This window comes from Engystomops pustulosus, chromosome 9 (assembly GCF_040894005.1).
Source record: "Engystomops pustulosus chromosome 9, aEngPut4.maternal, whole genome shotgun sequence".
Taxonomy (NCBI): Eukaryota; Metazoa; Chordata; class Amphibia; order Anura; family Leptodactylidae; genus Engystomops; species Engystomops pustulosus.
Genome location: NC_092419.1, coordinates 43017362 through 43035982, shown reverse-complemented (window position 1 = coordinate 43035982; position 18621 = coordinate 43017362). Strand labels below are relative to the sequence as shown.

Sequence of the window (18621 nt, the reverse complement as noted above, 5' to 3'; positions counted from 1 at the left end):
CCTTGGTGTTACCAACCTAATATCACCATGTAATGCTTTATTTTCCTTGTGGTGGCGCTGAAGAGAAAGGCTCATGACTGGCAGATCCTTCCAACGAGAACAGGTTGTCATGAACCCCTTTTAGGCCGCAGTCACGCATTCTGCTAGCGTTGCGCTCATAACACAATGCTAGCGCACACGAGAAGGCGGGGAAACACATGCAATCGATAACCACGACCCGGCTTCTTTCATTTATGAACTCAACGCTAGCAGAAGGTGTGACCGGGCCTAAGGTTTACTCCTGATTTTTTACATTTTCTTAGAACTCTTCCGTATTGTGATGTACTTGACTTTTTTAACAAATGGTTAAGCTTTAAAAATAATTGATGTTTGCTCATCGATTGACTGCTCTCCACTCGGCTGCCGCCCTCACACTGAGAAAAACAGATTTACAATAAAAAAGTGCTGAAGTAGTGAGGCTTCCAGGGGATTTCTGCTAAGTCCCACAACTCGTACATTTTAACTTGCTCATTGTCTTTATATAAACATAATTCTTCCTTATTATTAAAGTTACATTGCTAGCATTTTGGTTAAAGTGCTCTCCATCTTCCACTTGTCCCACTGGTATGTACTGCAGGAAATTATTTATCCGCTGGGATTTCTGCACTTAAGCCAACTTCTAGCATCAGCTGTATTATCCTATAGTTATTGGAAACTGTGTGTAAGTGCATATACAGGTTAATATATGGAATTAGTGTAGCCAGCTACAGCTTCTTTTACTTAAAATCTATTTTTAAAACTAGACATTTTTCATTTGGTTTGTTTAAGAAACGCACAAAACATTATTCATAACCCCAAATGAGAGCATAACCAGCAAAACAAAGATTATTCCGTTATAAACAGTAAAACTGCAGTTTTTGTCTACTTGGCTTTTTTAAGAGGATCCTTATAGGTGATGTCCTTTCTAAGAGTAGGATACAATAAAGGAAGATGATTTGAAAACCCATCTGTTTAGGATTGCCTGCAATACGCATTAACTGCACTGTTGACAACTCAAGGGTTAATATCCGAATGTTTCTTTGGCTAAAGGGATTGCTTTTGATAACATTAGATTTGCCTAGAATTTCACAGTTACCAGTACCCTCTACAGCAGGGGTCTCAAACTCGCGGCCCGCGGGCCAACTGCGGCCCGCGGGACAATATTTTGGGGCCCCCACCTGGTCGCGCTGCATGGAGAGGGCTCACGGGCTGAGCCCTCTCCATAGCCGGTAAGTCTTTGCTGCATATTGCAGCAAAGGCTTACCGGTAACACCCGCGATCGGTGCTAGCACCGATCGCGGGTGCTTTCACAGCGATGGCTGCCGACAAAGCTGCCGGCAGCCTCAAAAAGATAGCGGCGCATGGGCGCCGCCATCTTACCTGGGATCACCGCTCCCCGTGACGTCATCGGGGGGCGGAGATCCGTCTCCATGGTAGCCTCAGGTCTTCCGAAGACCCGAGGCTATTTCGTTTTAACCCCTTCATTACAATGTGCTGATAGCACATTGTAATGAATGAGGAGGAAAATCTCCATATACTGCCATACTGTAGTATGGCAGTATATGATAGGATCGATCAGACAACCTAGGGTTAAAGTACCCTAGGGAGTCTGAAAAATAGTATAAATAAAAATAAAAAAAAGTTTAAAAAAAAAAAATAATAATAAAAAAACCTAAAATTTCAAATCACCCCCCTTTCCCTAGAACTGACATAAATATAAATAAACAGTAAAAATCATAAACATATCAGGTACCGACGCGTCCGAAAATGCCCGATCTATCAAAATATGATGACGGTTTTTCAGTGCGTTTAACCCCGTTACGTAAAATAGCGCCCAAATTCGAAAATGGCACTTTTTTGCCATTTTGAAAAATATAAAAAAATCTATAAAAAGTGATCAAAAGGTTGTACAGTCCTAAAAATGATATCATTGAACATATTATCAAATTTCGCAAAAAATGACAGCACCCACAGCTCCGTACATCAAAGTATGAAAAAGTTATTAGCGCCAGAATTTGGCAAAATAAAAAAAAATATTTTTGTACAGTAGGTTTTAATTTTTGTAAATGTATGAAAACATTATAAAACCTATACAAATTTGGTATCCCCTTAATCGTACCGACCCAAAAAATAAAGTAGACATGTCATTTGGGGCGCTCAGTGAAAGACGTAATATCCAAGCCCACAAGAAAATGGCGCAAATGCATTTTCATTGCATTTGGAATTTTTTTCCCGCTTCCGAGTACATGGCATGGAATATTTAATACCATCACTATGAAGTGCAATTTGTTACGCAGAAAACAATCCATCACACAGCTCTTTACGTGTAAAAATAAAAAAGTTATAGTTTTTTGAAGGTGGGGAGTGAAAAATGGACATGAAAAAACAGGAAAGGGCCCGTAACCGGTTAATCCCCTTCCCTCCGGTACTTGAAGAAGATGAAGTCGCCGCTCTGAATGCACTTGGTGCAGGTCAGAGCGGCGACTTCATCTTCTTCGATGGGAGGGACACGGGGAGGCAAGTACCGGGTGGGGGGGGGGGTAATGGAGTGTCCCTGACTGGGCTCAGTGCGGTAGGAGCTTGGGACCCCTCGGTGCACAGGACGCGTTCATAGAGAAAACACGTCTCCCAGCTTGGGGCTTTCCTTGCACTGGGAGACGCCGTGACATTTGAATCTGAATAATGATATTTTGTAAGCGCATTTTGTGTGGAAAACTTGATGCGGCCCAGCCTTACCCAGAATCTACCTCCAATGGCCCCCAGGTAAATTGAGTTTGAGACCCCTGCTCTACAGTGTAGCTTGACAGGCAGAGATTCTGTAAATTCACATAACAAGTGTTTTATTGTGTCTCGTGACATTACATACATTTGTGTTGCGGTGTGTATTTATTTAGTGATGCTCTTTGGTGCCTTCGCTTTGCTCCATAATGCACTTTGTTTTTGCTTTCATATGGTTATCAGCAGGTTTCCTCTATTTACTGATCATCTTGTACTACAAGTCACATTGGATTTCTAGAATCTAGAAGGTTCAAGAGCGCTGCTTGAGTGCTTTTATGATGCATGGCTTATAACTCCGACAAGATTTCCCTTAAGATAAATGAAAGATACTTGATGAATGAGGATTGACAGAGAGTGCCAGATGCCACCATGGTGGATGACACTAACTATAAATGATAGAACACTCTAGAAAAAAAGTACAATTATCGTCATATCATTGTATTTTATTGTTTTAGGGTCACCAAGAGATAAGCAAATGGTACACAATTATCCCCAACAATTAGAGAAGGTTGAAAATGAATTGCATCTGGATTTCAGAAAGATTTCAGTAAGTGCTGCAACATATGCTAACAATTATATCCCAGAACCACTCATGTGTGTATTTATATGTATATTCATTTAAGTGAAAATTACTTACAGCATCTCATCACTTAAAGGAAAGCTACCAACCCGGATTTACCTATTAAAGTAGATTCGGTGGCAGGTTCATCTAATAAATATAATCAGAGCCTTTTATAGGGCTTATACTTTAGTGCCCGCTAAGTTTTGAAAAGTTTTATTATCTTAAAATGAAAATATGTGAAAGAGGCTACTTGGACGTAGAGTAGTCGGAGCTGATCTACACGGCATGGCTTTCCACGCCCCAGTAGCCTTTTTTGATCCTCCTACTATATCTTCAGCACACAGGTCGTCTGCGCTCGAGCTGCTGCGCACACTCAGTTCAGAAGCTGGAGTTACTGTGCATGCACAGTAGCACCGGCTTCGGAGCTGAGTACATGCAGCCCCCAGCTCTGCATAGATAGTTTATGCAGAGCGTGGACGAGTGTGCGTAGCTACCAGGACCTGTGCACTGAAGATATAGTAGGAGGATGGAAAGAGGCTACTAGTAGCGGCGCCGTGTAGCTTCAGCTCCGGCTACTCCCCGCCCCAGTAGCCTCTTTTACATACTTGCCTATTAGGTTAATAAAACTTTTCAAATCTTAGTGGGCACTGAAGTGTTAGCCCTAGCCTCAGATGATATTTATTACATGAACCTGCCACTAGACCTACCTTAATAGGTAGATCCGCGATGGCAGGTTTCCTTTAAGTGATCATCCACAATTTTAAATCCATGGTCTATTTTCAGGCCTGATCAGTGCAGAGCAGGTATTTATCCCCAACACCAATAAACAGGCAGAATCTGATGGTTCCTCCTGCAGATTTTGCTCCCATTAAAGTTCTCTGTGTTTCATGGGCCAGAATAGGTGATCCTTGCAACTCCATAACTGGACAAGTATTGGTTCATCACTATCAGACATTATTGACCTATACTGAGGATAGGCCATCAACAAAACTTGTGGATAACCCTTTTATAGATGTTTTTCTTAAACTTTATCCAGAGAATAGGACGTACATGCCTGATTGCTGATGTCTGATCGCTGGAGTCCTTTAAAACAGGGGTGGAGGGGTCATGTTGATAACATATAAATGTGGGAAACAGCCGTATTTGGTTGCCTCCATAACTCTCAAGGAAGTGGTTGACAAAAGAATTGACATATCTTTATCTCATCCGTATTCATTTGAGAGGGGACCTTTCACCATTTTTATCAACTCCCAACTCTTTGCATCCATTAATATGGATCAGTGTAGTGTAGTTGGAATTTTCTTTCTAGCCTCCATGATTTTTTTTTATCTCTGCAGAGGGATGATTGGATCTAGGTTGCCTGCTGCAGCCTAGGACCACTCATCTGGTAGTCCAGAGCCTTATTAGCATATTGGGTCCTAAAACTACCCTGAAAGTATGCAAAATAGGTTCTTTAAAGTTGGATCAGTGGAACGGCAACAACCATTTGACAGTAGAGCTAATATTATTGACACTGTTAGGTTAGAGAAATAATTCCAGCTGTGCTGGAATCCGTGGGACATTGTCTGTTAAAATATGTGAAGATTTGGGGTTGGAGAATAAAGTGAAAAGTTCTCTTTAAAGGGGTATTCCTAGCTTGGGTACTTATGACATATCCACAGTATAAATACAAGAAAGGTGTGGGTCTCACCTCTGAGATCCATACCTGTTTCAAGAGCAGTGGTCCAATGACCCCCTTCCCACTGCCTGGCTAAATACAGGTGCACAATTTGATGCTCCCATTGACATGAATGCAGAATGTCTGTGTATGTGCGGCATACTCACTATTCGGTCATGCTTCAAAAAGGGGTAAGCCCACTCTTGTTCTCAAAAAAAAAAAGAAAACACTACTTACTGGGTTTTTTAGTATAAATAGGAGAGTATATGAGGCAGGCACAGTCCCAACATTGTCGCTGACAGCTTAGTACGCAACTTAGGATGGTGTGCTAGGGCAAATGTGATCACGGTGGGACCTCCCGGCGGTGCTCTGTCAGTGTGTAAGAGAGAGAGTCCATATGCAATAACAGAAGAAGATGACGGCACTCACCGGTTCCAAAGGTAGGAGAAACCTCCTTTATTGGTGGATAAGCATGCAGGGGGGGTATGCAAGCAAACTTCGGCAACGGGGACGTTTCGCACGCTGCGGCGCTTTCTCAAACCGATCCAATAAAAGGACAATTCTCCTACCTTTGGAACCGGTGAGTGCCGTCATCTTCGTCTGTTATTGCATTACTGGGTTTTTTATTTACTGAATTTCTAGATATCAAAGAAGGAAATCCGTAAAACACCAATTAACAAACCTGTAACAAAGTTTGGGTCTTTGTTTTATTGGCCCTGTTGTTAGTCTTATCCATGTTACCTGGAGATATCAAAAGAACTACATCTGTCCAAAGACTTGTCTTGTTGTTACTCTAAATATATGCTAACAGTGTATGATGCCGATAAAGTGTTATAATGTGCAGTGAGAAATAGTCAGAAATTATTTTTTATTATTTCTCGCCCAGAATCACAATTTTGTAGCAAAAGGAAACGAGAGTAACAAGACCTACCTAAAAGCATCGTATTACTCTTCGTCCAGTGACGAGATCAGCAGCAGCGATGATGACGTCCAAAGACAAAGGTTGGATTCTAACTTGGATATAAGAGGCAGGCATTGATAACATACAGTTGTCCAACGATGGCACATGTCAATAGGTTCACTGACAAATTTTATTGGCTAATTTTTTTGGAAAAGCTATGTCACAGTTTCTATAATCCAGAGTATTAATGCATGATGCATCTATTGTATATTAAAGAGGTCTTGACAATTATTTTTTTTATCCCCAATCGTGGTGATAGGACAATGTTATTGGTGGAGGATACACAACAGAACCCCAACATTCACTAGAAGCAGAGTCCTGAGGCTCTTAGTATATGCAACATGCAGTACACACTCAGATCACACCTGCTTTATAACATGCTGCCTGCCAGTAGGACACTGGCACAATGTGCTCGGATCCTTCTGCTCTATAACATGCTCTCTGCTGATAAGAAAATGTGCAGAGTTCAACTCCTCCTGTTTTATAACATGCTGCCTACAGATTACATTGTATCATTATGCAGCTTCCCTCTAGGGCTTCAATTTAGAGCTTCAGTTATGTATTCTTATTCAGCATAGCTCAGTGTATGTTGTGTACACTTGGTGATATTGTGGCATAGAACACTCCAAGTATTCCCCATGGTGCTTGGTATGGGGACCGGAGGGCTGGCAGGTCTCCAGCAGGTGATGTGTGCAAGAAATATGGAGGGAGAGGCTGATGCAATGGTTTCTCCCTAGGGAAACCCCTGAGTGTATGTAGGATGAGTCCCTGGGTGATGGATAGGGAAGTCCGTGATGGTAAGCAGCCTGGATCCAGGAATTAGATGGAGGCAACGTTGTGCAAATCAACTTACGGTTCTTTATTGAACAGCAGGCAACGGCCAAAATGATTAACAGCAGATTCTTAAGCTGGAAGAATCATGGAGAGCCGGTCCACAGGAAGGTTACACGCAGCCTGGTAGTAGGTTCAGGCTGGGCTGGTGCAGATGTAACTGAGTCCAGCTATTGGAGCTCAGTTCTGGGCTTAAGTCTCTGGACTTGCCCTGGGTGCTAGGCAGTAGGCCTGAGGCACTTGGAGTTCATAGAGTAAGGAGAGTGGCTGTGGAAGACAGACCTGGAAGTCTGGTTCTGACTGCAGACTCTAGCAAGAGACTGACTCCATGATGGAGTCTCTCACCCTGACCATAAGCTTCCACCCAGCAGGGGTTTATATACTCCCTGGTCAGGTGATATCACCTCTCAAATCACCTTCCAACTTGTGTTACAGGAACATCATTGGACAATCACATATCACTATGTTGCTACCAGGCAGTAGCTACAGCTGCAATTACACAAAATCCCAAAGACTTATCAATAACACCCGCAAACGGTTGCCGAAGATCGTCACTCTCTGTGACGTCATCAGGGAATGGCAATCCATTGCTATGACAGCCTCGGGTCTTCCGTAGACCTGAGGCAGTCTCGTTTCAACCCATTCGTTACAATATGCTAATTGCACATAGTATGGAAGTATATGGTAGGAATCGATCAGACAACCTAGAGTTAAAGTACCCTAGGGGGTCTGAAAAAAAAAAAAGTTAAGAAAAAATCTCTGCATCCGAAAATGCCCAATCTATCAAAATATAAGAACTGGTTTTCACTGCGTTTAATCCCGTAACGGAAAATAGCGCCCAAAGTCAAAAATGGCACATTTTTGCCATTTTGAAAAACATATAAAATTCAATAAAAAGTGATCAAAAGGTCGTACAGTCCTAAAAATTGTAGCATAGAAGACATCATCAAAAGTCGCAAAAGTGACACCACCTACAGCTCCATACACCAAAGTATGAAAAGGGTATTAGCACCAGAAGATGGCAAAATCCAAAATAAAAATTTTGTACAGGAGGTTTTAATTATAAAAACATTATAAAACTTATACAAATTTGGTACCCCCATGATCGTACTGACCCAAAGAATAAAGTAATAAAGTAGACATCTCATTTGGGGCGCACAGTGAAAGCCATAAAATCCAAGCCCACAAGAAAACGGCGCAAATGCGTTTTTCACCATTTTCACTACATTTGGAATTTTTTCCTGCTTCCCAGTACATGGCATGGAATATTCAATACCATGCAATTTGTTACGCAGAAAACAAGCAGTCACAGAGCTCTTTACGTGTAAAAGTAAAAAAGTTATTAATTTTTGAAGGTGGGGAGTGAAAGATGGAAATGAAAAAACAAAAAAGGGCCTGGTCGTTAGGGGGTTAAGTAGATTTTAATATCTGGGGATAAGAACTTTTTTATGCCAACTTCTACTCATTATCTGACCGACTAGCTTTTGCAAATCTATACAGTGGGGAGTTGATTCCCCCTAGTGGATTGCAAATAGAAATTCTATAGATACTTACATTGTGTTATTTCCAAAATGTTATTTCATTCTACCAGATTAACTTTATTATTTTAGTCATGATGATATGTGTACATTGGTGTATTCATAGCTATGATAAAGTAGATACAATTGCATCAGCATTAGTTAACTCTTTTTTTATTTCCTTGCAAATTATCTGGAATGTTGCACCCATAGACAACTAAACTGTACTTTTCCTAAAATGAGTGAATATTAAGGGATAAATTATATTATATTGTACTGTATAGTAATATGTTTTAATAATGTTTGCAGGAAGCCATTGAGCAATGGTATAGTGGATGTCTCTAGGACAAGACCAGTGGATGGAAAAGCAGAGAAACCCCAGAGCAAGACCCATGGACACAAGGTGCATACATCCCAGCTTCTTTAATATGTTTTTACAATAGCAGAAGTAGTAGAGAAAACTTAAAGTAATCCTTTTTGATGGACTCACTGTGTAGCAAACAGGCTTTATTTATGCGAATGTGTACATTTTATGGGCCGCAAGTAACAAGCCGCATATCCTTGCTTGTGATCCATCTTACATCGCTAGGGTAGCGCCTCTCACTAATGTTCATAGGGAGTGACTGCCCTCGCCTGACCTGCCCTATCTCTTGAAGTATGTTCCCAGCACAGTTATGCCACACAGTGCATGAACCATGCTGTGAACATGTCCGATAGAAGGCAATGGGGGTTGAGTTAGCCACAATTTGTGTGACTATATCACGGCCAAAGCACACGGTCATGCCAACATCACACTATGTATTCTTGTAGGCTCCATTGGTACCAATAAACTAGAACATTAGTTGATTATGGAAACCTAGAAAGCTTTCATCTGCATGTTATTGCAGTGGGATTTCTAGGGTGGAGTAGATTACTTTAGAATGAAGGTATTGTCGATTAATGGATCCTACCCAGATCCCTAAATCACTTAATCCTATTACATACTTAAACATACGTAAAAGTTTTGAAGACTTGTAAGTGGGTCTTCCCACAAATTAAAGTTGGGCCCTATCCACAGGATAGGGCCTAACTTGCTGATCAGTGTGGGTCTCAGTGCTGAAACCGACACAGATTGCGAAAATGATCGGACCCCTTGACGCTCTCTCAGACTAATGGAGCAGACGACCGTGCATTACCGTTCTGCTCCAGATAGGTGACCGCAGCACTTGGCAATTTGCTGCGCTTACCAATCTACGTCAGCTCCATAGAGATAAATGGAGCCGAACGGTCATACATGGCCGTCTGCTCCATTCTGACGGACCACTCGTTTTCGCAATTTGTGGGGTAGGGCCTAACTTTAGTTCCTGGGAAAACCCCTTTAAGTCTGTGTTAAACATTGCACTGAAATTGCATTTAGAAATAGAAACAGGGAGAAGCTACTCCCGAATACAGATGTGTTTTCATCTTAAAGCCTTGTGATTATGAACGAGAAACGTGATGTGTCGTCAAACAATGCAAAACATGTGTTGGAAGTGCTGGTTTTGTGTTTCTAAATGAAATTTGCAACGCGTTAACACTGGATTCAGGATTTTTTGCATGTAATTGTAACTATCTGTCCAGTTTTAAGGCCCCATTTTATATGTCTTATTACTGAGTTGAAAATGTGATGGTGGACCAACCACAGGGACTTCAAGCAATTGGAGAAAGGGGGACTGGGACTGTGATCCCCTGAGAAGTGAATGGTCTGTCAGTCAAGCATACACACAGGGACCTCATTCAGAGGGGGCTCCACTTGACAATAATTCTCTATCCTGTGAATAAGTTACTTTCATGGAACAACCCCTTTCATTTACCTAGCGGTGGTGCTGCAGGGAAACATACACTATGCCGATGCCACTGTTCGGCTTGCAGAAAGTGAATCCTTGTATCATATTTCTGTCCATTGTGCTCAGTCCAGGGTCTCTGACCATCACATGGGTCTGTGTCCACAAACCGAACACAGCCGTGTACACGGCCATGTTTTCCCCACTGATGGCTGGGTTTCAGATACTTTAGAAGAGTGAAGAAATCAGGCGATACCTTTTTGAGGCTAACTGAGTATATTTGATGGTGAGCTTTTGAGAATACTAGTTCTCTTCGTCAGACATGATTTTGGATACTTTGACAGCTAAATGTCATGGGATTCTTCGAACAAGTAGTGAGTGTTGAAAAATGAAGACCCCTTTTAAAGTACACCTAGTATTTATTCTCTGATGGTCTAATTCCATATTTTTGCAATACATATTTATGTCACATTTTTAGTAGATATTGCATAAATATTAGAAATTCACAAATTGCTATGCACCCAGCCTTATTGTATTTCCTTTTATGAGATATGGAGTCAGAAAGTCCTATAATAGTAATTTTATCTGTGCAAAACATATGTCAAAAAAATTCAATATCTTCGAAAATTTTCTGGCCAATTTTCTCTCCAGGATTTTTGCAACAAACATCTGGCCGGGACTGTGTATAGGGGTAGCTTAAGGTCAGGATTTCATCACCAATGACTGTGGTTTTAAAAAGGACTGCAGATACATTTATTACACCTTATACTGATAGACCTGTAGAAATAAAATATTTATGCATGCAAACATACAGTTGCAACATATGAGATATTATATCAGTCCAAAGTTTAATATTTTCTTATGTGAAAACTAATTTTTAATTACCAAAAAAAAATAATTGTCGGTAAGAATCCCCAAATTCCATTCCATTTACATGAAGTCTTTGTTTTGTGACTTTTCTGCTTTCTTATTTATCCATTTATTTTACATTCTGTTTATCTAATATTTCCTCCATTCCAATAGTGCTCTGTCGACAGATACGGTACTTTACATATGGCCTGCATAATCTTTCAGGCTTATTGCCAGTCTCCATATAAATCATAAACTTAGCGTAATGACTACAATAATACACATTTGCAATCGAGAACAATTTCTGATGAGTCCCATATGTTGTGAAATAACTAGGTCAGGTTATTGGACAAATAGATTTACATTATATTGTTTTGTTTACCACAATCTGGTTTAGATAGATATACAATAAGGGTTGACAATGCTTCATTGTTTAGTTTGTATATGGCCCAATTTTTCATGCCAATCAGCAGATAGTGGTTGGCTATGTCCAGAATACATCATACTGTTCCTCCCCCTGAAAGTGGGTGAGGAGAAAGTATCGGCAGCAGTTACCGATGTTCACGGTGTTTCCCCAGTGATGTCTCCGTCCTTATATGGACAGTGACATCACTAGGGTTTACCATGAGCAGATTACTCCATCTTTCCATTGTGTGTTTCCTAGAGTATGTGACGTATACTGTGCAGACAGGGGTGAGAAGGATGCCTTCACTTGCTGGTATTAGTCTATGGATACGTTCTGCTTATATGCTGGGAGTTTTCCGGGCCCAAATTAGGAGTCCATTAGCTGTGTTTTCTCACACTGCCCTTATTTTACATCATTCCTTCTGCTATGAGTGACAGCTAACCAGGCGTCTGGGCATACCTTTGCAAGTGCCGGTGCCCAGACCTGCAGGGGGGGCCTACACAAGGCTGTACATAAGAAATCCATAGGGGTGAGGAGGACTGTATCTAATGAATCCATAGATGGTAAGGGGAGCTTTATATAAAATAACTATGGGGGGGTGTTTGGAATGATAAACTAGGGAACATTTTAGGGAACAGGAGACTGTATTAGTTTCTGAATTTTTACTGCTGCCATGTGAGTTCACTGCAAAAGGGCCCACTGAGGCTCTGTCACCCAGGGGCTTACTGAAACCTGGAGCCGACCCTGAGTGACTGCTGTAGTATTCAACAAGAAGCTTGTTAGAGCACATGCTCAGAGGAGAGGGGCTGTGAAGCAGTTCAGTAAAAAAATAAAAAAGAGCCCAGGACTGTGAGGACACATTGCTATGCACATTGAAAAGCTACATTTAAGGAATATACATCCATTTTACAAGAACATACCCTTACAAGCAAGTTGCACAAATGTATTTTAAACAGCTCCCCATGACTGCTGTCTAGCGTTGTATATAGTTTTGACTGTTAACAATTGACAAACTTTTTTTTTGTGAATTACTTGATATGAGTTACTTACTTTACACTGATTTCCATTTGGAACATCAGCTTATTCATTCCACTCTTGATGTGAACACATTCTTATTCCGTCAGTCCTAGTAGGATGTTGCAATAATTTCTGCTACTGTTGAGATCACCCTTCTAGTGTGGTAGGTGTCATCGTCACGAAGTTGCCCAACTACAATATGGTTGATGCCACCAAAGAAATTATATCACTTCTAGTTGCTCTGTCATATTAAAATGATAGAAAATATGTTTCCTTCCACTTAAATTGATAAGAAAAATCTGATCCTGCATTCAAGCGTCTGAATTTCCACCTGTTCATCACCCGACATTCGGCCATTTCCTTCCATCTTTTGAGAATCACTTTTAAGTTATGCTGAAAGATCTCATTAATACTACATTATGCTCCAAGGACTGTATGCACTAAAATCTAATTCCGTTTTGTTCAAGATATTATCTTCTTCAATGGGCTTAAACAATTGCATTTAAGTGACCCACATTACATATAAATTAATTCTATAATTTAAAAGGCCACTTTCCTTCTTCCTTGCAGCTGATAAGAGTCTTGCATAAAAACGAAAGCTCTGGAATCGCTCGTAGCACTTTACCCCTGGGTCTCTTTCATGAAATAAGCAACCGTCAGTAGGCTTTTATATTGCACAGTTTTAAACAGCTATTTTATTTCCTGCTTTGATCACATTTTGTAAAAAAAATAAAACACATGAAATTACCTTAAAAAGTTTGTTCAAAGTTTGGTTTAGTAACTAAAACTTTAAAATTTCTAATCTGTTAAAGGCAATTAACTTCATCTATATCTTTATAAAATAATAAAATACAGACAATTATATTTTCATAGTGAAGTCCAAAGAGTTAATGGGGTCATTCGGGTTCATAAATCTTTTCACTATTGGCCCCAATGTGGTGTAAAAGTCAGAAAAAGCTTATACTTACATCAGTCTTTGTCATGCAGCATAGCTCCTCTTATCACCATCTAACTCTATAGGTATAAAAACAGTGGATGTCAACTAAATTTGCTATGCTGGACAATTATCTGGTGCATGTGGTGTTGATCCCATTGGGGCTTATTTACTAAGGGTCTGCGGCCGCACTTTCGTTTGATTTTTTTGACATTTTTAGGGATTGCACGGCTGTGACAGGTATTTAAACGGGGATTGTTTTGCACGTGATTGGATTTTGGTGTAGCTGTGCCGACTTTCATGCGACAGAAATCGAGGGGCGCGCCGTCGGACAATCCGACTGATTCGGACTGAGCATAGGATTTAACATTCAAATTGTGTCACAAGATCAAGCACTTACATGCACCAGGAAGAAGAAGGTGAACTCCGTCGGACCTGAATGGGAAAGCGACACATGCAGGATTTCGGGCGCCCAATCATAGTGCGTGTCCAATTAGTGTATACAGTGCTGAAACTACTGTCACTGGAACACAGTGAACAAGGAAAAAAAATTCAACTGGTGGAAGGACCTTGGACAAATCTTGTAAGAAAGGCCATCAATATTAGGTTTTGATCTACCCCCAGCCCCACTCCCAATCAGTTGTTGGAAGTTTCTGCACCCCTAAGGATCTAGTATTCATGGCCTAATCTAAGGCTGAAAGGAGCTAATTTAATCCTGCATAATGTCATAAGGCCTCTTGTAGGTCATGCTTGATGTCAAGGGAGCTAAAAGAGGGGTTGTTTTCCTTATCCCACCCTGGAAAACTTTGCATATGTTCCCAGAAATTTCCTAGTGGGGCATCAATAGCTATAAAACTCCACACACCTACACGGCGGCCTTAATTGGCAATCTCTGTAAAAAGAACTTTTGCTTCAGCACTTAATTTAGTCTTTTTTTAAGCATTACGCCTTCATGTATTCAGTTATATTATCCATATTTTTGTTAAATGTCCCCCCTATATTTAGATAAATTATCAAGCCTTGAAAAACTTGCAATTCCTGGCACAAAGCCCCACTTAAGTGGACCAGTGTGTTGAGGGGATGCCCCACACTACCGCATTAGCCTGTACCAGTTCCATGGTATAGAATTGATCAGGGCACACTTTCTTAGTATATTAATTACACTGAAATGATGTGCTAGCTTTTGATAAATCTCTTCCATAATGTTCTTAATGCTGAATAATCACACAAGTTCACGAAAGGGCCACTTGTCTCCATTTGTTTCGGCATAGGACACAACCACAACATTAAAACCAATGGTTGAGTAGGGGGGTTAACAAAAACGGGGGCTTGCAATGACCAGATGAGGAAAAGTTATAAAATAGGAGTCCATATTTTTGCTCTGGCCCTGTACAGAGTTTAGCATTTTATACTGATATTTCACACTAAATGTGTAACCAAATATTTGTATCGGCAGCGCACATGAGAAATCGGTTTATTACATAATAAATAAGCGAGTTGTTGCTGCCAGGTAGAGCGCACCGTCCTCAGCTCTGACATTTGTCTTTGCCACAGATTACATTTCTTTTGGACTGATGACAGATTTATCTTTCATGGTGCAGAGGGATCCAGGATGCTTTATATTTCAATCTGCTGCATTATGTGTTAACAGGCAGCTGAACAGCAAAGTTGTAGCAGCAAGCAAGGACTCTGGAGCTCCTACAATCAGAATTATCTCCTGCCAGATCTCCTGCAACAGAGCCATCCTTCAGAGACTTCAGTGAATCAGCACAAAACTCCTCCAAAAAGTCCCCGGCCTGTGAATGATCAGGTGAAACCATTATGTTTTATGTCCTGTTCCATTTGTTCACTCATACAAGAAAGACACAGAGAGAATGAACGCTTGCCTTCCCTATTACAGGTCACCTTTCTACCTTTATACTACATTTTTATACTTTTAGCAGATCGGATACAGACAGTACAGAATACTTATATACCCCTGCCATCTATTTTTTTTTTCTTCCTCTTAAAGGGGATTTCCAGAAAAAATGTTAATAACCTACCTGCAAGATAGGTATTTCCTAAAGATGAAACCCATAGTTTCAGTTTGGACACCCTCCGGTGGTCGATAGCCCAATGGTTGCCTTTGCTACTAGCCATGGCCATGACTGGACAGGGGGTGTCCAGGGGGCCAATCATGATGATGGCTAGTAGCAACAGGCATCCATTTGTCGAATTGGTTCTTCCGCATCCAAAACATAAACTGAAACTATAGGTCCACTCATCGTTTGTCATGGTGGTGTCCAAAACTTGAGATCCCCACTGATGTGAAATAATAAATACATTGCCCCCTTCTCGTAATTACCCTGTTTCCCCGAAAATAAGACAGTGTCTTATATTAATTTTTGCTCCTAAAGTGGCATTAGGCCTTATTTTCAGGGGACGTCTTATTTTTCCATGAACAAGAATTTACATTTATTGATGAACAAAAAATTATCTTCTCTAACCTCCTTATGACTACAAACTCTGAATTTCATGCAGAATTTCTTGTGACTCCATTTCTATTAGAATCATTGGCCCCAGTCTCTCATGTTTAGTAAAAGCACTTTCCATAAATGACCCTTCTTATCCTGCAAGCTGCTGGGATCACATTTGCAGCACAACAATTAGTGATTTACTTCCATGAATTGTTCACCATGTCACAACCTTCTGCAGCATCTTAAAGATCTACTAATACTAATATATGGGAGGAGCTGCTGCAATGACTGCCGCTAGGTCTTATTTTCAGGGGAGGCCTTATATTTCTAAGCCTGAACAAAATTGTACTAGGTCTTATTTTCGGGGGATGTCTTATTTTAGGGGAAACAGGGTATTAAAAAATTCTATTTAGCCATTCTATTTTAACATGTCTGATCCTTCTTACCCTGACATTGATGTAGTCCCACCAATCGCAACAATGAAGGTTCACAATAATGGAATGAAGTGCGAGCGTGCATTCTGTCACACAAATTGATACTATGTGAATGTAAATAAACAGCTATCTTCGACACTCCAATTCACTGTCTATGAGAGTGCCGGAGATACCCAATAGAAGCTAATGTGTAATTAGTTGTTATTTAAAATTTTGCTCCCCTTAGCAGAAATATGCTGTTGACATAGACTGTAATGGAGAATTAAAATGCTACTGGCCCTTTAATCAGTCCGTTGATTTCCCCCATGGGGAGCAGCAATAGAACAGAAGATGGTCACTGGTCATATGTCCACATCACATGTCCAGCACCAGCACCTGCCTAAGCAGGTCATGTGATCACCACAGTTTGTCTGTAGTTGGTTGGTTGCAGTGCACCCAGTATGGCCAGTGTTGTGGTGAGACATCATCTCAGTGAGTTGATGTGCAGAGATGGCAGTTGCACACATCATTACTATGGTAATGGAGCAGGACAGTCTGTTACATCATCTCTGGGAGCAGAGCATAAGAGGGAAGAGGAGTTACTGTGAACCAAAGGATCATGGGACTTGTTGTTTTCAGTGGCGGACATCTTGGTGATAACTCTGCATACTTTAGAGAGGATATAAATTTTGTACATCATAATATCAAACTATTTTTAGCTCCATTTTGTGACTAATGACATTGAGTTTTGTTATATTTATTTATATCATCATGGGTTTTTGTGTCAGACAATCATATTCCGGAAATACCCCTTTAAGAATAAAATAGAATAAAATCAACTAATAAATTATATAGTACTTTTGACTCCTTTCGGGGGAAAACAACCAATATCTCAAACTTAGGACAGAGCAAATTTCTAAATACTGAGCAAATGTCAAAATACTGCAGATAAGCTTGTATATATACAAAACAAGTAGAGAAGTCGCCTTAATTACATCTGTAGCCAAAGAATACATTTGCTCTGTCCTAAAAAATTAGTCAAAAGGACTGTATAATTTATTATTTTATTTTATTCTATTTTATGCTTAATAATAAACTTAATCTGCTTTATTGTGGAGCCGAGTCAAATTTTATTTTGATCTGGACACTCCATATAATATAAATCTTTAAATATAATATTCCCAATCCTTGCTCTGCAGAAGTTATTCTCCATGTATGGCGGTCTTATGAAATGACTAAAATTAATCTTTAACATATTGATAAACAACGACAGCTTTGAAATATTTGTTATTGCATTTCTTATTTTATACATTTGGCACAGAAAAATGTAAAAAAAATGAAGTTTTTCAAATAGGGTTTAAAAAAAAGTAATTTACATAATGCAAAAATCTGATGCAAAAGAGCGCCAGAAGATATACATAGAAAATGATGTGTCTTATCTAATGTTTATATATGGTATACATAAAAACAGTGATTTAATTAAGTTGTTCCGTTTCTGAAGTGTTTTTTTTTTAATATATATTGTTGTTATTTAAATTGTAGGCTAATCCTCATCTCCTCATTACTAACTGTCACAACAGTGACATCTATGGGTTGTTAGGAGTCATTACTGAATTTCCCATATATTAGATATATATATAATATACAGTATATATAGTATTTTGCTTATCATGTAATAATAAAATATTTTTACAATGTAAATGGGAAAGCATTTAGTCAATGTCACAGACACACTGTAAGTCCCATTGCTTGTATACTAAGTCGTGTATATGGTGTATGTAGGGACCAATGGAAGTGCCTCTATGGCAGTCAAAATGAAATGGTGATGTTTGTTTAGCACAATTAATAGTTTTTTTCTCACGTGTTTAGGTATCACCCAATGACGGTAATAAAAAGAGCACAAATTTAATCTAAGCAACTGAAGATGTATGATATGTATGATACTTTAGATAAAGCTGTATCTAGTATCAACATTGATGGGTGCCCCTGGAGTAAACAACAGGGTGTAATAAAAAGTTTGGGACTGTGGAATATCTCACAAAATACACATTGGATCAAAAAGCTAAAAGTATACAGTATGGGGCAGATTTACTTTCCCGGTCCATTCGCGATCCAGCGGCGCGTTCTCTGCACTGGATTCGGGTCCGGACGGAATTCATTAAGGTAGTTCCTCCGCCGTCCACCAGGTGGCGCTGCTGCGCTGAAAAGCATCGGAACGCGCTGGAGTTCACCGGGCCGGGCTGAGTGAAGGTAAGTGCAAGCTCCCCGACAGATTTTTTTTTTTTAAATGCGGCGGTTTTTCCGAATCCGTTGGGTTTACGTTCAGCCACGCCCCCCAATTTCCGTCGCATGCATGCCAGCGCCGATGCGCCACAATCTGATCGCGTGCACCAAAATCCCAATATTATTTATATATTTAT

At 40.1% G+C, this 18621-nt stretch overlaps 1 protein-coding gene and 1 long non-coding RNA gene across 5 annotated transcripts in view; one reads left to right on the top strand and one right to left on the bottom strand.

The window, feature by feature from the left end:
- The window catches only part of NRK (Nik related kinase), a 204078-nt gene that overhangs the window by 122505 nt on the left and 62952 nt on the right, over nt 1-18621 (top strand). For all 3 annotated transcript variants that reach the window (XM_072123361.1, XM_072123362.1, XM_072123360.1), the window contains exons 20-23: nt 3252-3343; nt 5902-6017; nt 8634-8727; nt 14984-15142. In XM_072123361.1, the coding sequence (XP_071979462.1) occupies nt 3252-3343; nt 5902-6017; nt 8634-8727; nt 14984-15142 (461 nt within the window). The remainder of the gene's footprint in view (nt 1-3251; nt 3344-5901; nt 6018-8633; nt 8728-14983; nt 15143-18621) is intronic.
- LOC140076706 (uncharacterized) overlaps nt 14593-18621 on the bottom strand; it is a 47656-nt gene continuing 43627 nt past the window's right edge. For both annotated transcript variants that reach the window (XR_011849637.1, XR_011849638.1), the window contains exon 3: nt 14593-15128. This is a non-coding gene — a long non-coding RNA (uncharacterized lncRNA). The remainder of the gene's footprint in view (nt 15129-18621) is intronic.